Below are 17,763 nucleotides of genomic sequence, written 5' to 3'. Positions count from 1 at the left end.
AGCAAAAGAGAGTGGAGAGAGAGAGAGCAAATTAGAGGGGGAGGGAGAGCAAATGAGAGGGGAGAGAGAGAGCAAATGAAAGGGGGGAGCAAAAGAGATGGGGAGAGAGAGCAAAAGAGAGGTGGAGAGAGAGCGAAAAAGAGAGGGGGAGAGAGAACAAAAGAGAGAGAGCATAAGAGTGGGGGAGAGAGAGTAAAAAAGAGGGGGAGAGAGAGAGCAAAAGAGAGGGGGGAGAGAGAGAGCAAAAGAGAGGGGGAAGAGAGCAAATGGATGGGGAGAGAGAGCAAATGGAGTGGGAGAGAGAGCAAATGGAGGGGGGAGATAGAGCAAAAGACTTTGGAGAAAGAGAACAAAAGAGAGTGGAGAGAGTGAGCAAAAGAGAGGGCAGAGAGAGAGCAAAAGAGAGGGGAGAGAAAGAGCAAAAGAGAGGGAAGAGAGAGAGCAAAAGAGAGGGGGGAGAACAGAAGAGAGGGAGGAGAGAGAGCAAAAGGGGTGGTGAAAGAATCCACCTGGATGGCAGGGTGGTAAAAAAATCCACCTGGATGCAGCGTAAGCTGCATCCAGGTGGATTCAAAAAATGGCAGGGAGGTGAAAGAATCCACCTGGATGAAACTCCTTTCACCACACTGCCATTTTTGGAATCCACCTGGATGGCAGGGTAGTGAAAGAATCCACCTGGATACAGTGTAAGCTGAATCCAGGTGGATTCTAAAAATGGCAGGGAGGTGAAAGAATCCACCTGGATGAAACTCCTTTCACCACCCTGCCATTTTCGGAATCCACCTGGATGGCAGGGTGGTGAAAGAATCTACCTGGATACAGTGTAAGCTGAATCCAGGTGGATTCTAAAAATGGCAGGGTGGTGAAAGAATCCACCTGGATGCAGCGTAATCCACCTAGATGGCAGGGTGGTAAAAAAATCCACCTGGATGCAGCGTAAGCTGCATCCAGGTGGATTCAAAAAAATGGCAGGGAGGTGAAAGAATCCACCTGGATGAAACTCCTTTCACCACCCTGCCATTTTTGGAATCCACCTGGATGGCAGGGTAGTGAAAGAATCCACCTGGATACAGTGTAAGCTGAATCCAGGTGGATTCTAAAAATGGCAGGGAGGTGAAAGAATCCACCTGGATGAAACTCCTTTCACCACCCTGCCAAAATGGCAGGTTGGTTCCGTCACCACAAAAGACTGCCCCCACTTATTTATATAAAAAAAACTTACAAAATAGGTTGTTTCTACATCTGTAGTTTAAACAAAAATTAGACTGCTCTTTGGGTATATATATGCTCCTATAGATATTTAGGTTTAGATATATATTTTACAAAAAATAATGATAATCTATCTATCTATCTATCTATCTATCTATATATATATATATATATATATATATATATATATATATATATATAGACATCAAAGGTTGGTTAAGCACTCCAGGTATCCAATTAGTCCAAAATGCCCAGGGTGCACAGCAAATAATCATATAAAATTTTTGATATTATATATATATATATATAAACATTCTAGTGAAGAACATAGGAATATAAAGTATTCCTATAACGCACCTTCGCCTTTAGTACATTTAGTACATATGATCTAGCACGGTGTCGGGTTAGCTTGCGAATGATAAATAGAAAAGGCTTTCTTTGCAGCGTCCCATAGAAGCCTATGGGGAAAGGGTGTTAGTGCAGTCGCAAAGTCATGAAGTTAGCGCGCCTGATTTTTTTTCTTTTGCTTTTACAGAGCAAATGAGCCCAGATGCTTAAGTCCTGAGTATACCATAACGGAAAAGTAAGATACACAGAAAAACAAAGCATATGTAAGTACCTGTATGAATTATAGTTCATGTATGTAAGCAATATTTTATATATATATTTTAGAAAGCAAAATATTCCATTTCAATTTTGTTTTGCTGTCAGACAGTGTGACAGAGAAATATATATTAAAATGCTTATGACAATTAATGTTCTATCTGAATGTGATTAATTCTAGGATGAATAAGAGATATCTGCAAAAGGCAACAAAAAGACATTTTCTTATAATAATATTTATTGTAACACTGTGGGGAAAGCTGGCAGCTGGTGCAGTACATCATAAAGGTAACAATGTATATTCCTTTTTTTTTTTTTTTTTAATAAATCATTTTCCCTGTATATTGTGAATGTAGATTATATCTAGTTTGACAAACAATTGTATAAGCCAACTATTATGTGTGCTTTGAACAGTTCCTCTCAGCTTTCAGAGGTACAATATATCCATTCCAGCTTGTTTTGTTTATCAGGGTTCTGAAGGCCCAACTATTTGCTAGTGAACCCCAAGTAATTGTAAGAGACCTGCCCTATATTAAGTCTTTCTTTATGTAAAGGATATAGGGTAATACTGTTTGCTTTTGTGTATTACAGAATATAATTATATTTATGTATTAAATTAATGCTTTTGTATCTGTATGTGCAGTGAAGGTGAAGTAATAAATGTCTTATGGAAGTGAAATAACGTTTTATAAATGTACTTTTTTTTAAATATGTAAATATTTGGAAAATATTTTATATATGTACCTTCTATATGTGGTGGTTATTAAAAGGACATACAACCTAACATTTTCTTTCATGATTCAGATAGAACATGCTATTTTAGACAACTTTCCAATTTACTTATATTATAAAATGGTCTTTTTTTTTTTTTTTGTTGTCCTTTGTTGAAAAGCAGGAAGGTAAGTTTCAGGGGTGTGCATTTGTCTGCAGCACTATATGACAGCAGTTTTGAAACAATATTTCCTGTAATTTAGTGCTCCAGACAAAGAATAACACAAAGCAAATTTGATAATAGAATTAAACTGGAAACTTTTTAAAATTGTTTTCTCTATCTGAATCACGAAAGAAAAAATGTGGCTTTAATGCTCTCTCTATGAGGTGTAGGTGTAGCTAGTTATTTAGAGGGAGATTTATCAAGCTGCGGCAGACAGGGGTGCATATAGACGTCCCTGTCCGCCGCAGCTTGCCTCTGGCAGGCTGAATTCTCCTGGCGGAATTCAGCATTGCCCACAAGTGCTATTTTGCGCTTGCATGCAATCCCGCCCCCTGCCCTCACATAGCCAATTATGTGCGGGCAGGAGCTGTCAATGTCCCCAGTAGGACGAGACCAGAGAGATTGAAATTCGCCACCTTAGAGATGGCGAAAGATTAGGAAAGCAGCAGTCTGATGACCGGTGCTTGTTAAATACGGTGTGCAGGTTATCTTGTGACAACCTGCAGACGTAAGAGGTTGGAAGTCTTGCGAAGCCTTTGATAAATCGACCCCATAGTTATTCAATACACATAGAATTACAGACTTCACACCTGCCCTTTGTATATGTAATTAGGGGTTGTATATCTGTTCTGATAACCCTATGCATGTCAGAGAGTTTAAAGGGACATGAAATCCAATTTTTTTCTTTCATGATTTAGAAAGAGCATACAATTATAAACAACTTTCTAATTTACTTATATTATCTATTTTGCTTCATTCTCTTGATATTCTTTGCTGAAAAGCATATCTAGATATGCTTAGTAGCTGCTGATTGGTAGCTGCACATAGATGCCTCCTGTGATTGGTTCACCTTGTGCATTGCTATTTCTTCATTAAAGTATATCTAAAGAATGAAGCAAATTAGGTAATAGAAGTAAATTGGAATATTGTTTAAAGTTGTATTCTCTACCTTAATCATGAAAGAAAATGTTTGGGTATAGTGTCCCTTTAAGTATGCTACATAATGTTTTCTGTCTTCCCTAGCAGTCAATGGCATTTAAAATCTCCACGTAGCTTAATTTTCAGAGAAAATAAGTCTCAGATAGGCCTTTAAATGCAGCCATGGATCTGAGCCCTTGATCATTTTGGTGTATTACATGTAGCAGGTTTTAATATTCAGTTCATTTAACAGGTATAAAGAATGTTAGTTTTTATGGTACATATCCAAATGATAATGTTTCTATTGTTTAAGCTAGAAATGTGCGATTCGTTTCGGATCGATTCGGAAATTCGTCCGAATTCGGTAAATTCGGAATTCGGATCAATTTGAATTTCCGAATTAAAATAGTGCCAAATCTACCGAATAAATCCGAATTAGTTCGGATTTATTCGGTAGATTCGGATGGCCATGGATTACACTAGTATTGTACAGTATATTAGGTTATATCACTCTGCTATGGGTTACACCTAATATACAGTACATAATACTAGTCTAATACACAGCACAACCCACCTAATACTTACTGAAATTCCGAATTTCCGAACCGAATTGAACCGAATCCAGCCGAATTTATTTGAATCCGAAACTAATTGATTCGAATTTTTCCGAATTCGAATCGATCCGAACCGAAATTCGAAAAAATCTGAATCAATCCGAACCGAACCAAATTTTTTCGCCATACACATGTCTAGTTTAAGCACGCTTGTCTTCTTAAAGTTATCAATATGTATTGTGCATGCATGATGTGTACATATAATTTGAAAAGAATAAGCTTTGTATATTACAGTTAACATTTTATAAATTATCACTTGAATAAGTGTTGCTTATTGCACTTAACATTTTTTGCCAGAGCTCTGGCAAAAGTGTCACAAAACACATGAAAAATTCATTGCAATGTACAGTTACTCTCATAAAAACACTATTTATTAAAAATCCCATTGATAATCTTTGAGATGAGCTGGAAAGGGCTATTTGCTGCAGGCCTACTCCTCTGTCGAATCTCCATTAAATTTGCACTTGTCGGGTTAGAGTCCTCGCGTTAAGGGTTAGGGTTAGATAAAAAGTTACACCAAACAGAACAAAAACACATTAAAACAAAGTGTTACACTCGAATATACACTATCTAATAAAAATTATTTATGTAAATATTAGAATTTGTTTTATAAAGTTTAAAAGGTAGATGTACTGTAGGTATATGACAAGGTATTTGAATGGAAAGGATATTGTATATACATACACTTGCATTTCTAAATATGTGCATGCATGTATATATACATATATATGTGTATATAGGTATATACAAACATATATACATATATAAACACATATATACACAATATATACATATATATTTATACTTTGAAGGCCTTTTTACTCAAATACCTAAAAACAAGAAAAATCATTTTTATTTACTTTTAATATTTAATAATGTATTTACTGTATTTATTTTATGCTCCAATGTTCTTCACATAGAGGAAAATTTTCTATGTATTTTGATATAGATATTTCAAAATATATCTGTATATACATTTACCCATATATGGTCACATATATATATATATATATATATATATATATATATATATATATATATATAGGTATAGATATATATATTTTACAAAAAAATACATCAGAACCCTGACACTTCTACATTCTTCACAATGATTGGCTGACAGGTGCAGAAGCAGGAGCTAATTTATTTATGTTCCTTATTGGTCACAACATTGAAGGGGTGTGTCTAAGGACTTCAATCAAATGCATATTTCTCTTGTAAGATGTATCGAGTCCACGGATTCATCCATACTTATGGGATATTTTCCTTCCCTACAGGAAGTGGCAGAGAGAGCACCCACAGCAGAGCTGTCCATATAGCTTCTCCCTTAGCTCCACCCCCCAGTCATTCTCTCTGCCTGCTTAACTGCTAGGAAGGGCAAAGGGAGTGTGGTGACAAAAATGTTAGTTTTTATTTTCTCAAACAAAAGTTTGTTATTTTAAATGGTACCAGTGTGTACTATTTACTCTCTGGCAGAAAAGGGATGAAGATTTCTGCAAGAAGGATGATGATCTTAGCATTTTGTAACTAAGATCCACTGCTGATCTCACAAGGGCTGAAGAGTACAGGAAAACTTCAGTTGGGAAACAGTTTGCAGGCTAAACTGCATTAAGGTATGTTCAGTCTATTTTTTTTTAGACAGAGTGTGTTATTTCTAGAAAAGGCTTGCAATATCCCCATGGGGGAAAGGTAAGCTGTATTCATTAAAAGAGGAATCCAAGCTTGCATAAAGGGCTCATAGTTACTGGTGACACTAATAGGAAAAAACGTTTTGGTTTAATTACAAATAAAACGTTTTTTGAGGGACTTTGTGGCTTGTTTAAGGGTTATTAACCCACATGGCTAGTTTAAGAAACACTCTGTGGTGTTTCTTTTAGACCTCATAACATTGAGTGAGGTGGGAGGGGCCTATTTACAGTTTATTTACATCAGAAGCATCCAGCTACTTCTCTAGAGATTCCTGCTGTATTTGAGGGCTGTAAAGAGGTTTTTTTCCCCACAAATCATTCCTAAAGGGCAGGTAGGCGCCACAGCAGAGCTGTGGCAAGGTGCTGAACGTTATTTTACCGGTTTTGAAGTTTTTTCAATCCGGTTTTTACATTAAGGGGTTAATTGTTTATTTGCATAGTGGTGCAAAGTTACTAAGGCTTTATGTTGCTACTGTAAAAATTTCATTTTGTTTACTGCTTTTTTACACTGTTTTGCAGAGTTTGTGCACCTTTTTTTTCTCTTAAGGCACAGTACTGTTTTTGTTTAAAGTGTTATTTTCATTGATTAAAGTGTTTTCCAAGCTTGTTTGTTTCATTACTAGCCTGTTTAACATGTCTGACACCAAGGAAAATCCTTGTTCTATGTGTTTAGTAACCATTGTGGAACCCCCTCTTAGAATGTGTCCCACTTGAACTAATATGTCTATAAATTATAAAGAGCATATTTTAGCACTTAAAAATATTGCAATAGATGATTCTCAGTTAGAAGGAAATGAAGGTTTAGCATCTAGCTCTCCCCAAGTGTCACAACCAGTAACACCCGCACAAGTGACGCCAAGTACCTCTAATGCGTCAAATTCATTTACTTTACAAGACATGGCCATAGTTATGAATAAAACCCTCACAGAGGTTTTCTCTAAACTGCCTGGTTTACAAGGAAAGCGTGACAGCTCTGGGTAAGAACAAATGCTGAGCCGTCTGACGCTTTAGTAGTCGTATCCGATATACCCTCACAATGTTCCGAAGTAGGGGTAAGGGATTTGTAATCCGAGGGAGAGATTTCTGATTCAAGAAAGACGCTCCCACAGACAGATTCTGATATGACGGCCTTTAAATTTAGAGAAATTGTGTAAAATGGACAGATACTTAGAGGTTCCTGTTTACACTGATGTTTTTCCAGTCCCTAAGAGGATTGTGACTATTGTTACTAAGGAGTGGGATAGACCAGGTATTCAGTTCGCTCCCCCTCCTGTTTTTAAGAACATGTTTCCCATATCTGATACCATACAGGACTCGTGGCAGACTGTTCCTAAGGTGGAGGGAGCTATTTCTACTCTTGCTAAGCGTACAACTATACCTATCGAAGACAGTTGTGCTTTCAAAGATCCTATGGATAAAAAATTAGAGGGTCTCCTAAAGAAAATTTTTGTTCATCAAGGTTTTCTTCTCCAACCTATTGCATGCATTGTTCCTGTAACTACTGGAGCTGCTTTCTGGTTTGAGGCTCTAGAAGAGGCTCTCCAGGTGGAGACTCCATTAGAGGATATTATGGATAGAATTAAGGCCCTTAAGTTGGCTAATTCTTTCATTACAGATGCCGCTTTCCAAATGGCTAAATTAGCGGCAAAGAATTCAGGTTTTGCCATTTTAGCACGCAGGGCGTTATGGCTTAAGTCCTGATCTGCTGATGTGTCATCAAAATCTAAGTTGTTGAACATCCCTTTCAAAGGAAAGACCCTATTCGGGCCTACACTGAAAGAAATTATTTCAGACATCACTGGAGGGAAAGGCCATGCCCTCCCTCAGGATAAAACAAATAAAATGAGGACCAAACAAAATAATTTTTGTTCCTTTCGGAACTTCCAAGGTCCCGCTTCAGCTTCCCCTACAGCAAAGCAAAAGGGGAATTCTGTCCAATCCAAAGTCTGGAGACCTAACCAGGCTTGAAACAAAGGTAAACAGGCCAAGAAGCCTGCTGCTGCCTCTAAGACAGCATGAAGGGGTAGCCCCCGATCCGGGACCGGATCTAGTAGGGGGCAGACTCTCTATCTTCACTCAGGCTTGGGCAAGAGATGTTCACAATTCCTGGGCTTTAGAAATTGTGCCCCAGGGATATCTTCTGGACTTCAAAGACTCCCCCCCCCCCCCAAGGGGGAGATTTCACATTTTTCAATTGTCTGCAAACCAGACAAAGAGAGAGGCGTTCTTACGCTGTGTAGAAGACCTACATACCATGGGAGTGATCCGCGAAGTTCCAAGAGTGGAACAAGGGCTAGGTTTTTACTCCAACCTGTTTGTGGTTCCCAAAAAAGAGGGAACTTTCAAACCGATCTGGGATCTCAAAATTCTAAACAAATTCCTCAGAGTACCATCTTTCAAGATGGAGACTATTCGGACTTTTCTTCCTCTGATCCAGGAGGGTCAATATATGACTACCCTGGATTTAAAGGATGCGTATCTACACATCCCTATTCACAGAGATCATCATTAGTTCCTCAGATTTGCCTTTCTGGACATGCATTACCAGTTTGTGGCCCTTCCTTTTGGGTTGGCCACAGCTCCCAGAATTTTCACAAAGGTGCTAGGGTCCCTTTTGGCGGTTCTAACACCGCGGGGTATAGCAGTGGCGCTTTATCTAGACGACATCTTAATTCAGGCGTCGACTTTCCAGCTAGCCAAGTCTCACACGGACATCGTGTTGGCTTTTCTGAGATCTCAGGGATGGAAGGTGAACATAAAAAGAGTTCTCTCATCCCTCTCACAAGAGTTTCCTTCCTAGGGACTCTGATAGACTCGGTAGAAATGAAAATATTTCTGACGGAGGTCAGAAAATCAAAACTTTTAATCACTTGCCGAGCTCTTCATTCCATTCCTCGGCCATCAGTGGCTCAGTGTATGGAGGTAATCGGGCTCATGGTAGCGGCAATGGAGATAGTTCCTTATGCCCGCCTACACCTCAGACCACTGCAACTATGCATGCTCAAACAGTGGAATGGGGATTATGCAGATTTATCTCCTCAACTGCATCTGGACCAATAAACCAGAGATTCTCTTCTCTGGTGGTTGTCTCAGGACCACCTGTCTCAGGGAATGTGTTTCCGCAGGCCAGAGTGGCTCATAGTAACGACAGATGCCAGCCTGCTAGGCTGGGGTGCAGTCTGGAAATCTCTGAAACCACAAAGCTTATGGTCTTGGGAGGAATCTCTCCTCCCAATAAACATTCTAGAACTGAGAGCGATATTCAATGCACTTCAGGCATGGCCTCAGGTAGCTGCGGCCAAATTCATCAGATTTCAGTTGGACAACATCACGACTGTAGCCTATATCAATCATCAAGGAGGAACACTGAGTTCTCTAGCGATGATGGAGGAAACCAAAATAATCCGATGGGTGGAGGATCACTCTTGCCATCTCTTAGCAATCCATATCCCAGGGGTAGAGAACTGGGAGGCGGATTTACAAAGTCGTCAGACTTTTCATCCGGGGGAGTGGGAGCTCCATCCGAAGGTATTTGCCCAGCTGGCTCAGCTATGGGGCACACCAGAATTGGATCTGATGGCATCCCGACAGAACGCCAAACTTCCTTGTTACGGGTCCAGGTCCCGGGATCCCCAGGCGGTACTGATAGATGCTCTAGCAGTTCCCTGGTCCTTCAATCTGGCTTATGTATTTCCACCGTTTCCTCTTCTCCCACGTCTGGTTGCCAGAATCAAGCAGGAGAGAGCTTCGGTGATTCTGATAGTGCCTGCGTGGCCACGCAGGACTTGGTATGCAGACCTGGTGGACATGTCATCTGTTCCACAGTGGACTCTGCCAATGAGGCAGGACCTTCTAATCCAAGGTCCATTCAAGCATCCAAATCTAACTTCTCTGCGTCTAAATGCTTGGAGATTGAACGCCTGATTCTATCAAAGCGTGGTTTCTCTGAGTCGGTCATTGATACCCTGATTCAGGCTAGAAAGCCTGTCACCAGGAAAATCTATCATAAGATTTGGCGCAGATATCTTTGTTGGTGTGAATCCAAGGGTTACTCATGGAGTAAGATTAGGATTCCTAGAATTTTGTCCTTTCTCCAAGAAGGATTGGAGAAGGGATTATCAATTAGTTCCTTAAAAGGACAAATATCTGCTTTGTCTATTCTTTTACACAAACGTCTGGCAGATGTCCCAGACGTTCAAGAGTTTAGTCAGGCCTTGGTCAGGATCAAGCCTGTATTTAAACCTGTTGCTCCACCATGGAGCCTAAATTTGGTTCTTAATGTTCTTCAAGGGGTTCCGTATGAATCTATGCATTCCATAGATATTAAGCTTCTATCTTGGAAAGTTTTGTTTTTAGTAGCTATCTCTTCGGCTCGAAGAGTTTCTGAGTTATCTGCTTTACAATGTGACTCACCTTACCTAGTTTTCCATGCAGATAAGGTGGTTTTGCGTACCAAACCTGGGTTTCTTCCTAAGGTTTTTTCTAATAGGAATATCAATCAGGAGATTGTTGTTCCTTCTCTGTGTCCTAATCCTTTATCAAAGAAGGAAGTCTGTTGCACAATCTTGATGTGGTTCGTGCTTTAAAGTTCTACTTACAAGCAACTAAAGATTTCCGTCAAACATCTTCATTGTTTGTTGTTTATTCTGGTAAACGGAGAGGTCAAAAGGCTACGGCTACTTCTCTTTCCTTTTGGCTGAAAAGCTTCATCCGTTTGGCTTATGAGACTGCTGGCCAGCAGCCTCCTGAAAGAATTACTGCTCATTCTACTAGAGCAGTGGCTTCCACATGGGCTTTTAAAAATGAGGCTTCAGTTGAACAGATTTGTAAGGCGGCGACTTGGTCTTCACTTCATACTTTTTCCAAATTTTACAAATTTGATACTTTTGCTTCTTCGGAGGCTATTTTTGGGAGAAAGGTTCTACAAGCAGTGGTGCCTTCCGTTTAAGGTACCTGTCTTGTCCCTCCCTTCATCCGTGTCCTAAAGCTTTGGTATTGGTATCCCATAAGTATGGATGAATCCGTGGACTCGATACATCTTACAAGAGAAAACAGAATTTATGCTTACCTGATAAATTTCTTTCTCTTGTGATGTATCGAGTTCACGGCCCGCCCTGTTTATTTAAGACAGGTAGTATATTTTTATTTAAAAAACTTCAGTCACCACTGCACCCTATAGTTTCTCCTTTTTCTTCCTAGCCTTCGGTCGAATGACTGGGGGGTGGAGCTAAGGGAGGAGCTATATGGACAGCTCTGCTGTGGGTGCTCTCTCTGCCACTTCCTGTAGGGAAGGAAAATATCCCTTAAGTATGGATGAATCCGTGGACTCGATACATCACAAGAGAAAGAAATTTATCAGGTAAGCATAAATTCTGTTTTTTCTAAAAAATTATCGGCTAGATTTAGAGTTCTGCGGCCAAAGGGGTGCGTTAGCTACGCGTGCTTTTTTTCACCCGCACCTTTTAAATACCGCTGGTATTTAGAGTTCACAGAATGGCTGCGTTAGGCTCCAAAAAGGAGCGTAGAGCATATTTACCGCCACTGCAACTCTAAATACCAGCGTTGCTTACGGACGCGGCCAGCTTCAAAAACGTGCTCGTGCACGATTCCCCCATAGAAAACAATGGGGCAGTTTGAGCTGAAAAAAAACCTAACACCTGCAAAAAAGCAGCGTTCAGCTCCTAACGCAGCTACATTGTTTTCTATGGGGAAACACTTCCTACGTCTGCACCTAACACTCTAACATGTACCCCGAGTCTAAACACCCCTAACCTTACACTTATTAACCACTAATATGCCGCCCCCGCTATCGCTGACCCCTGCATATTATTTTTAACCCCTAATCTGCCACTCCGTATACCGCCGCAACATACATTATAGTTATGTACCCCTAATCTGCTGCCCCTAACACCGTCGACCCCTATATTATATTTATTAACCCCTAATCTGCCCCCCACAACATCGCCGCCAGCTACCTACAATAATTAACCCCTAATCTGCCGATCGGATCTCGCTGCTAGTCTAATAAATGGATTAACCCCTAAAGCTAAGTCTAACCTTAACACTAACACCCCCCTAAATTAAATATAATTTAAATCTAACTAAATAAATTAACTCTTATTAAAAAAATTATTCCTATTTAAAGCTAAATACTTATCTGTAAAATAAACCCTAATATAGCTACAATATAAATTATAATTATATTGTAGCTATTTTAGGATTAATATTTATTTTACAGGCAACTTTGCAATTATTTTAAACAGGTACAATAGCTATTAAATAGTTAATAACTATTTAATAGCTAAAATAGTTAAAATAATTACAAAATTACCTGTAAAATAAATCCTAACCTAAGTTACAATTAAACCTAACACTACACTATCAATAAATTAATTAAATAAAATACCTACAATTACCTACAATTAAACCTAACACTACACTATCAATAAATTAATTAAATACAATACCTACAAATAACTACAATGAAATAAACTAACTAAATTAAAAAAATAAAAAAGAACTAAGTTACAAAAAATAAAAAAATATTTACAAACATTAGAAAAATATTACAACAATTTAAAACTAATTACACCTACTCTAAGCCCCCTAATAAAATAACAAAGCCCCCCAAAATAAAAAAATGCCCTACCCTATTCTAAAATTAAAATAGAAAAGCTATTTTACCTTACCAGCCCTTAAAAGGGCCCTTTGCGGGGCATGCCCCAAAGAATTCAGCTCTTTTGCCTGTAAAAAAAAACATACAATACCCCCCCCCCAACATTACAACCCACCACCCACATACCCCTAATCTAACCCAAACCCCCTTTAAATAAACCTAACACTAAGCCCCTACCTTGTCTTCACCTCACCGGGTTCAGCGATCGGTCCAGAAGTGGGTCCGAAGTCTTGATCCAAGCGGCGGCTGAAGAACTCCATCATCGGGCTGAAGTCGGAAGTCCATCATCGGGATGAAGTCTTCTATCAAGCCGCATCTTCAATCTTCTTTCTTCCGGAGCAGAGCGGAGCCATCTTCTTCCCAGCCGACGCGGATCCAACCTCTTCAAGCGACGCCTACTCGCGAATGACGGTTCCTTTAAATGACGTCATCCAAGATGGCGTCCCTCGAATTTCGATTGGCTGATAGGATTCTATCAGCCAATCGGAATTAAGGTAGGAATATTCTGATTGGCTGATGGAATCAGCCAATCATATTCAAGTTCAATCCGATTGGCTGATCCAATCAGCCAATCAGATTGAGTTTGCATTCTATTGGCTGATCGGAACAGCCAATAGAATGCAAGCTCAATCTGATTGGCTTATCCAATCAGCCAATCGGATTGAACTTGAATCTGATTGGCTGATTCCATCAGCCAATCAGAATTTTCCTACCTTAATTCCGATTGGCTGATAGAATCCTATCAGCCAATCGGAATTCGAGCGACCCAATCTTGGATGATGTCCTTTAAAGGAACCTTCATTCTTCAGTTGGACGTCGGAAGAAGAGGATAGATCTGCGCTGGAGGTCTTCAGGATGGAGCCGTTCATCGGATGAAGATAGAAGATGCCGCTTGGATCAAGATGGTTGCCGGTCCGGATCTCCTCTTCTTCCCGGATAGGATGTAGCCTCTTCTGGACCTCTTCAGCCGACGCTTGATAGAAGACTTCAGCCGGATTATGGATCGCCAGCCCCTGCTTGGGCTTGGATGAAGACTTCGGAGCCAGGACGGATCGGTGTGATACCCGGTGTGGTGAAGACAAGGTAGGATGATCTTCAGGGGGGTAGTGTTAGATTTATTTAAGGGGGGTTTGGGTTAGATTAGGGGTATGTGGGTGGTGGGTTTTAATGTTGGGGGGGGTTGTATTTTTCTTTTACAGGCAAAAGAGCTGAATTCTTTGGGGCATGCCCCACAAAGGGCCCTTTTAAGGGCTGGTTTGTAAAAGAGCTTTGAACTTTTTAAATTTAGAATAGGGTAGGGCATTTTTTTATTTTGGGGGGCTTTGTTATTTTATTAGGGGGCTTAGAGTAGGTGTAATTAGTTTAAAATTGTTGTAATATTTTTCTAATGTTTGTAAATATTTTTTTATTTTTTGTAACTTAGTTCTTTTTTATTTTTTGTACTTTAGTTAGTTTATTTAAATGTATTTATTTGTAGGTATTGTATTTAATTAATTTATTGATAGTGTAGTGTTAGGTTTAATTGTAGGTAATTGTAGGTATTTTATTTAATTTATTTATTGATAGTGTAGTGTTAGGTTTAATTGTAACTTAGGTTAGGATTTATTTAACAGGTAATTTTGTAATTATTTTAACTAGGTAACTATTAAATAGTTATTAACTATTTAATAGCTATTGTACCTGGTTAAAATAATTACAAAGTTACCTGTAAAATAAATATTAATCCTAAAATAGCTACAATATAATTCTAATTTATATTGTAGCTATATTAGGGTTTATTTTACAGGTAAGTATTTAGCTTTAAATAGGAATAATTTATTTAATAATAGTTAATTTATTTCGTTAGATTTAAATTATATTTAAGTTAGGAGGGTGTTAGGGTTAGACTTAGCTTTAGGGGTTAATACATTTATTATAGTAGCGGTGAGCTCCAGTCGGCAGATTAGGGGTTAATGCTTGAAGTTAGGTGTCGGTGATGTTAGGGAGGGCAGATTAGGGGTTAATACTATTTATTATAGGGTTATTGAGGCGGGAGTGAGGCGGATTAGGGGTTAATAACTTTATTATAATAGAGGTGCGGTCCGGTCGCCAGATTAGGGGTTAATAAGTGTAGGCAGGTGGAGGCAACATTGAGGGGGGCAGATTAGGGGCTAATAAATATAATATAGGGGTCGGCGGTGTTAGGGGCAGCAGATTAGGGGTTCATAGGGATAACGTAGGTGGCAGCGGCGTGCGGTCGGCAGATTAGAGGTTAATAAATGTAGGCAGGTGGAGGCGACGTTGAGGGGGGCAGATTAGGGGTTAATAAATATAATATAGGGGTCGGCGGTGTTAGGGGCAGCATATTAGGGGTTCATAGGGATAACGTAGGTGGCAGCGGCGTGCGGTCGGCAGATTAGGGGTTAAATTTTTTTATTAGAGTGGCGGCGATGTGGGGGGACCTCGGTTTAGGGGTACATAGGTAGTTTATGGGTGTTAGTGTACTTTAGAGCACAGTAGTTAAGAGCTTTATAAACCGGCATTAGCCCAGAAAGCTCTTAACTACTGACTTTTTTCTGCGGCTGGAGTTTTGTCATTAGATTTCTAACGCTCACTTCAGCCACGACTCTAAATACCGGCGTTAGAAAGATCCCATTGAAAAGATAGGATACGCAAATGGCGTAGGGGGATCTGCGGTATGGAAAAGTCGCGGCTGCAAAGTGAGCGTTAGACCCTTTCCTGACTGACTCCAAATACCAGAGGGCGGTAAAAACCAGCGTTAGGAGCCTCTAACGCTGGTTTTCACGGCTACCGCCTAACTCTAAATCTAGCCGTATGTCATTTAAATGCTTTTAAATATATATTTTTATGCACATATGTTGCAGTGCAATGAGAAATGCTTAATTCATAATGAATACATTGACTTTCATGTCCATTTAGCTAACATGCTTCCACTTGGTGAAGCTGTGCAACTAATGATGAGCAGAAGGCTTACATTTCAGGTTTATTGGGGTATTTTAAGGAACTGTTTTTAATCACATTTGAGGACAACAGAGTGTACTGTGGTGCCCTGGAGAACTTCTCTGGATTTCTTTGTAGAATATGTGTCATTTGTGCTGTGGTGCCAGTGTAATATGAGCCCACGAGTCATTTCCCCCTCCCCTTTGTATTATTATTTGGCTGTCATGGAATCATATGATAGATGAAGAAATGGCATTGCTGAAATGCTGACTGATGAGCAATCACCTGTGATCAATACCCCTTGATGTTTACATTGTGTATAATTCTGATTAACTGGTTGCTTGTTTGTTACATTTTGAATTAGTTAATAGCACAGAGGTGCAGATATGAAGCTATTTGTCATTATTATGCCGAGGTGAAAAAAAAACACATTCTGAAAGACACACACGTTTCCAGGACAGGCTTTCTTATACCTAGTTCCTGTAATTATGTTTCAACTGGAAACAAATTGTTTCCTTTTTGATGAGCCAATATTATATTTTTATTTCCAATATTTTTCTAATATTTGTGAAATTATTAATCCTAGAAAGATGTTTAATAAGAAAAAGTATAGCCATATTTCTTCCTTTTCTATAGACATCGTACTTACATATTTTTCAAAATTGTCTGTAGAAAAGTATGTAACTCCTGAAGCAATATATGGTGTCAATTATGAATTAATAATATCTATCTCTTCTTTAGCTGCTGTATTGTAATGTGTTTTAATTGTTTGTCTTACCTCCTTGCAGAATCAATAAATACATTTTTGTATTAATTATTTAAGAGGATATAAAATTGTTTGTTTGTACAAACACTGTTAGTATAAATCAACTTCGTAACGAAAAAAACTGTTGATTACTTTTTATATAGATTGATTAATGAGAACTGGCTGTATTGTTTGCTTTTTCACTTTCTCCCATCTAACAATTTGGCTGCCATAGTTGTGCAATATGTTACAATTCACAGGCAGGCATTGTTAGAGTGGAAAGGAGGCAGTAAATGTGTAGCTTATAGGAGAAAATATTGTGATACAAACCTTAAAGGGCCATTAAAGTCAAAATGTAAATGTTTATGGATCAGATAGAGCATTCAATTTTAAAGGTATAATAAATTCCAAATTAAATGAATTCAGATAGGGCATGTCATTTTAAACAACTTTATAAGTTATTTTTCTTTTTAAACGGGGAGAGTCCACAGCTGTATTAATTACTTTTGGGAATTCAGAACCTGGCCACCAGGAGGAGGCAAAGACACCCCAGCCAAAAGCTTAACTACCTCCCCACTTCCCTCATCCCCCAGTCATTCTTTGCCTTTCGTCACAGGAGGATGGCAGAGAAGTGTCGGAAGATTTTAGATAGTCTCTTATGGAGGGTAGTACTCTTCGAAATGGGACTGGAGTTTTAAGTAGTCCTGTCAGCCTCTCAGTGAGAGCATGGATGAATGTTAGAGTCCGGAGATGCAGGGAGAGTCTTTCTGCGAAACCATCCGACTCATGTTAACTGCTCCTTAGCAATCAGCGTTGACGAGTTTCGCTGCCTGCTTTCTTCACTCAAGTCCATGTCAGAAGTGAAGCTACTATCTGTCACACTTGAAGGGCCGTGTTCCCGTTCCACGGTGTAGATTCTGGTAAGATTGTTTCATTTTACTTCGATGTGTGAATGTAATGTGAACGAAGAAGTCAGGGTCTAGGTGGGACTCCTTTATCTTTATGGAATCAAGGGTTAATATCTCCTGAGGAGGGTTATTGAACAGGGAGGACTTTAATCATGTTTGTTTTGTGATTTTGTCTGCTAATGTGTAGTGACGCTTGGGCTTGTGGCTATATCGGAACATAATGGCCTTTTTTTGTCAGACTGCGTGGCTCTTGTGTTCTTGGCATGCTTTTTTCTGGTCTGGATGGTGTACCTTGTGACTAGGCGTGGTCACGTTCTGCACTCCATTTCCGTATTCCTGACTGTGTGGCGACGGAGAGAGTCTGTTTCGCTAGTTGTCTGGGTCTCAGGAGGTGGTGAGTGACCCAGCCATTGGGGGTGTAAGGTGCCGTTTTTCTTTTTTTTCTATCCATAATTTTTATCCATGTTATGGAGGATTCTGATTTTTTGGAGACGGATGTCTCTGATTAAGATTCTACTTCTTGCGAAG

General features: G+C 39.3%; 1 protein-coding gene across 3 annotated transcripts in view; it reads left to right on the top strand.

Annotated features, from left to right (window-relative positions):
• Positions 1-17,763, top strand: part of TAFA2 (TAFA chemokine like family member 2) — a 502,683-nt gene that overhangs the window by 286,807 nt on the left and 198,113 nt on the right. For all 3 annotated transcript variants that reach the window (XM_053716749.1, XM_053716750.1, XM_053716751.1), the window contains 2 exons: positions 1,745-1,820; positions 1,994-2,100. In XM_053716749.1, the coding sequence (XP_053572724.1) occupies positions 1,819-1,820; positions 1,994-2,100 (109 nt within the window). In that variant the 5' untranslated portion in view covers positions 1,745-1,818. The remainder of the gene's footprint in view (positions 1-1,744; positions 1,821-1,993; positions 2,101-17,763) is intronic.

Source organism: Bombina bombina, chromosome 6 (assembly GCF_027579735.1).
Source record: "Bombina bombina isolate aBomBom1 chromosome 6, aBomBom1.pri, whole genome shotgun sequence".
Classification (NCBI taxonomy): Eukaryota; Metazoa; Chordata; class Amphibia; order Anura; family Bombinatoridae; genus Bombina; species Bombina bombina.
Note: the sequence above shows the minus strand (reverse complement) of the source record. Positions and strands in the feature narration are given on the sequence as shown.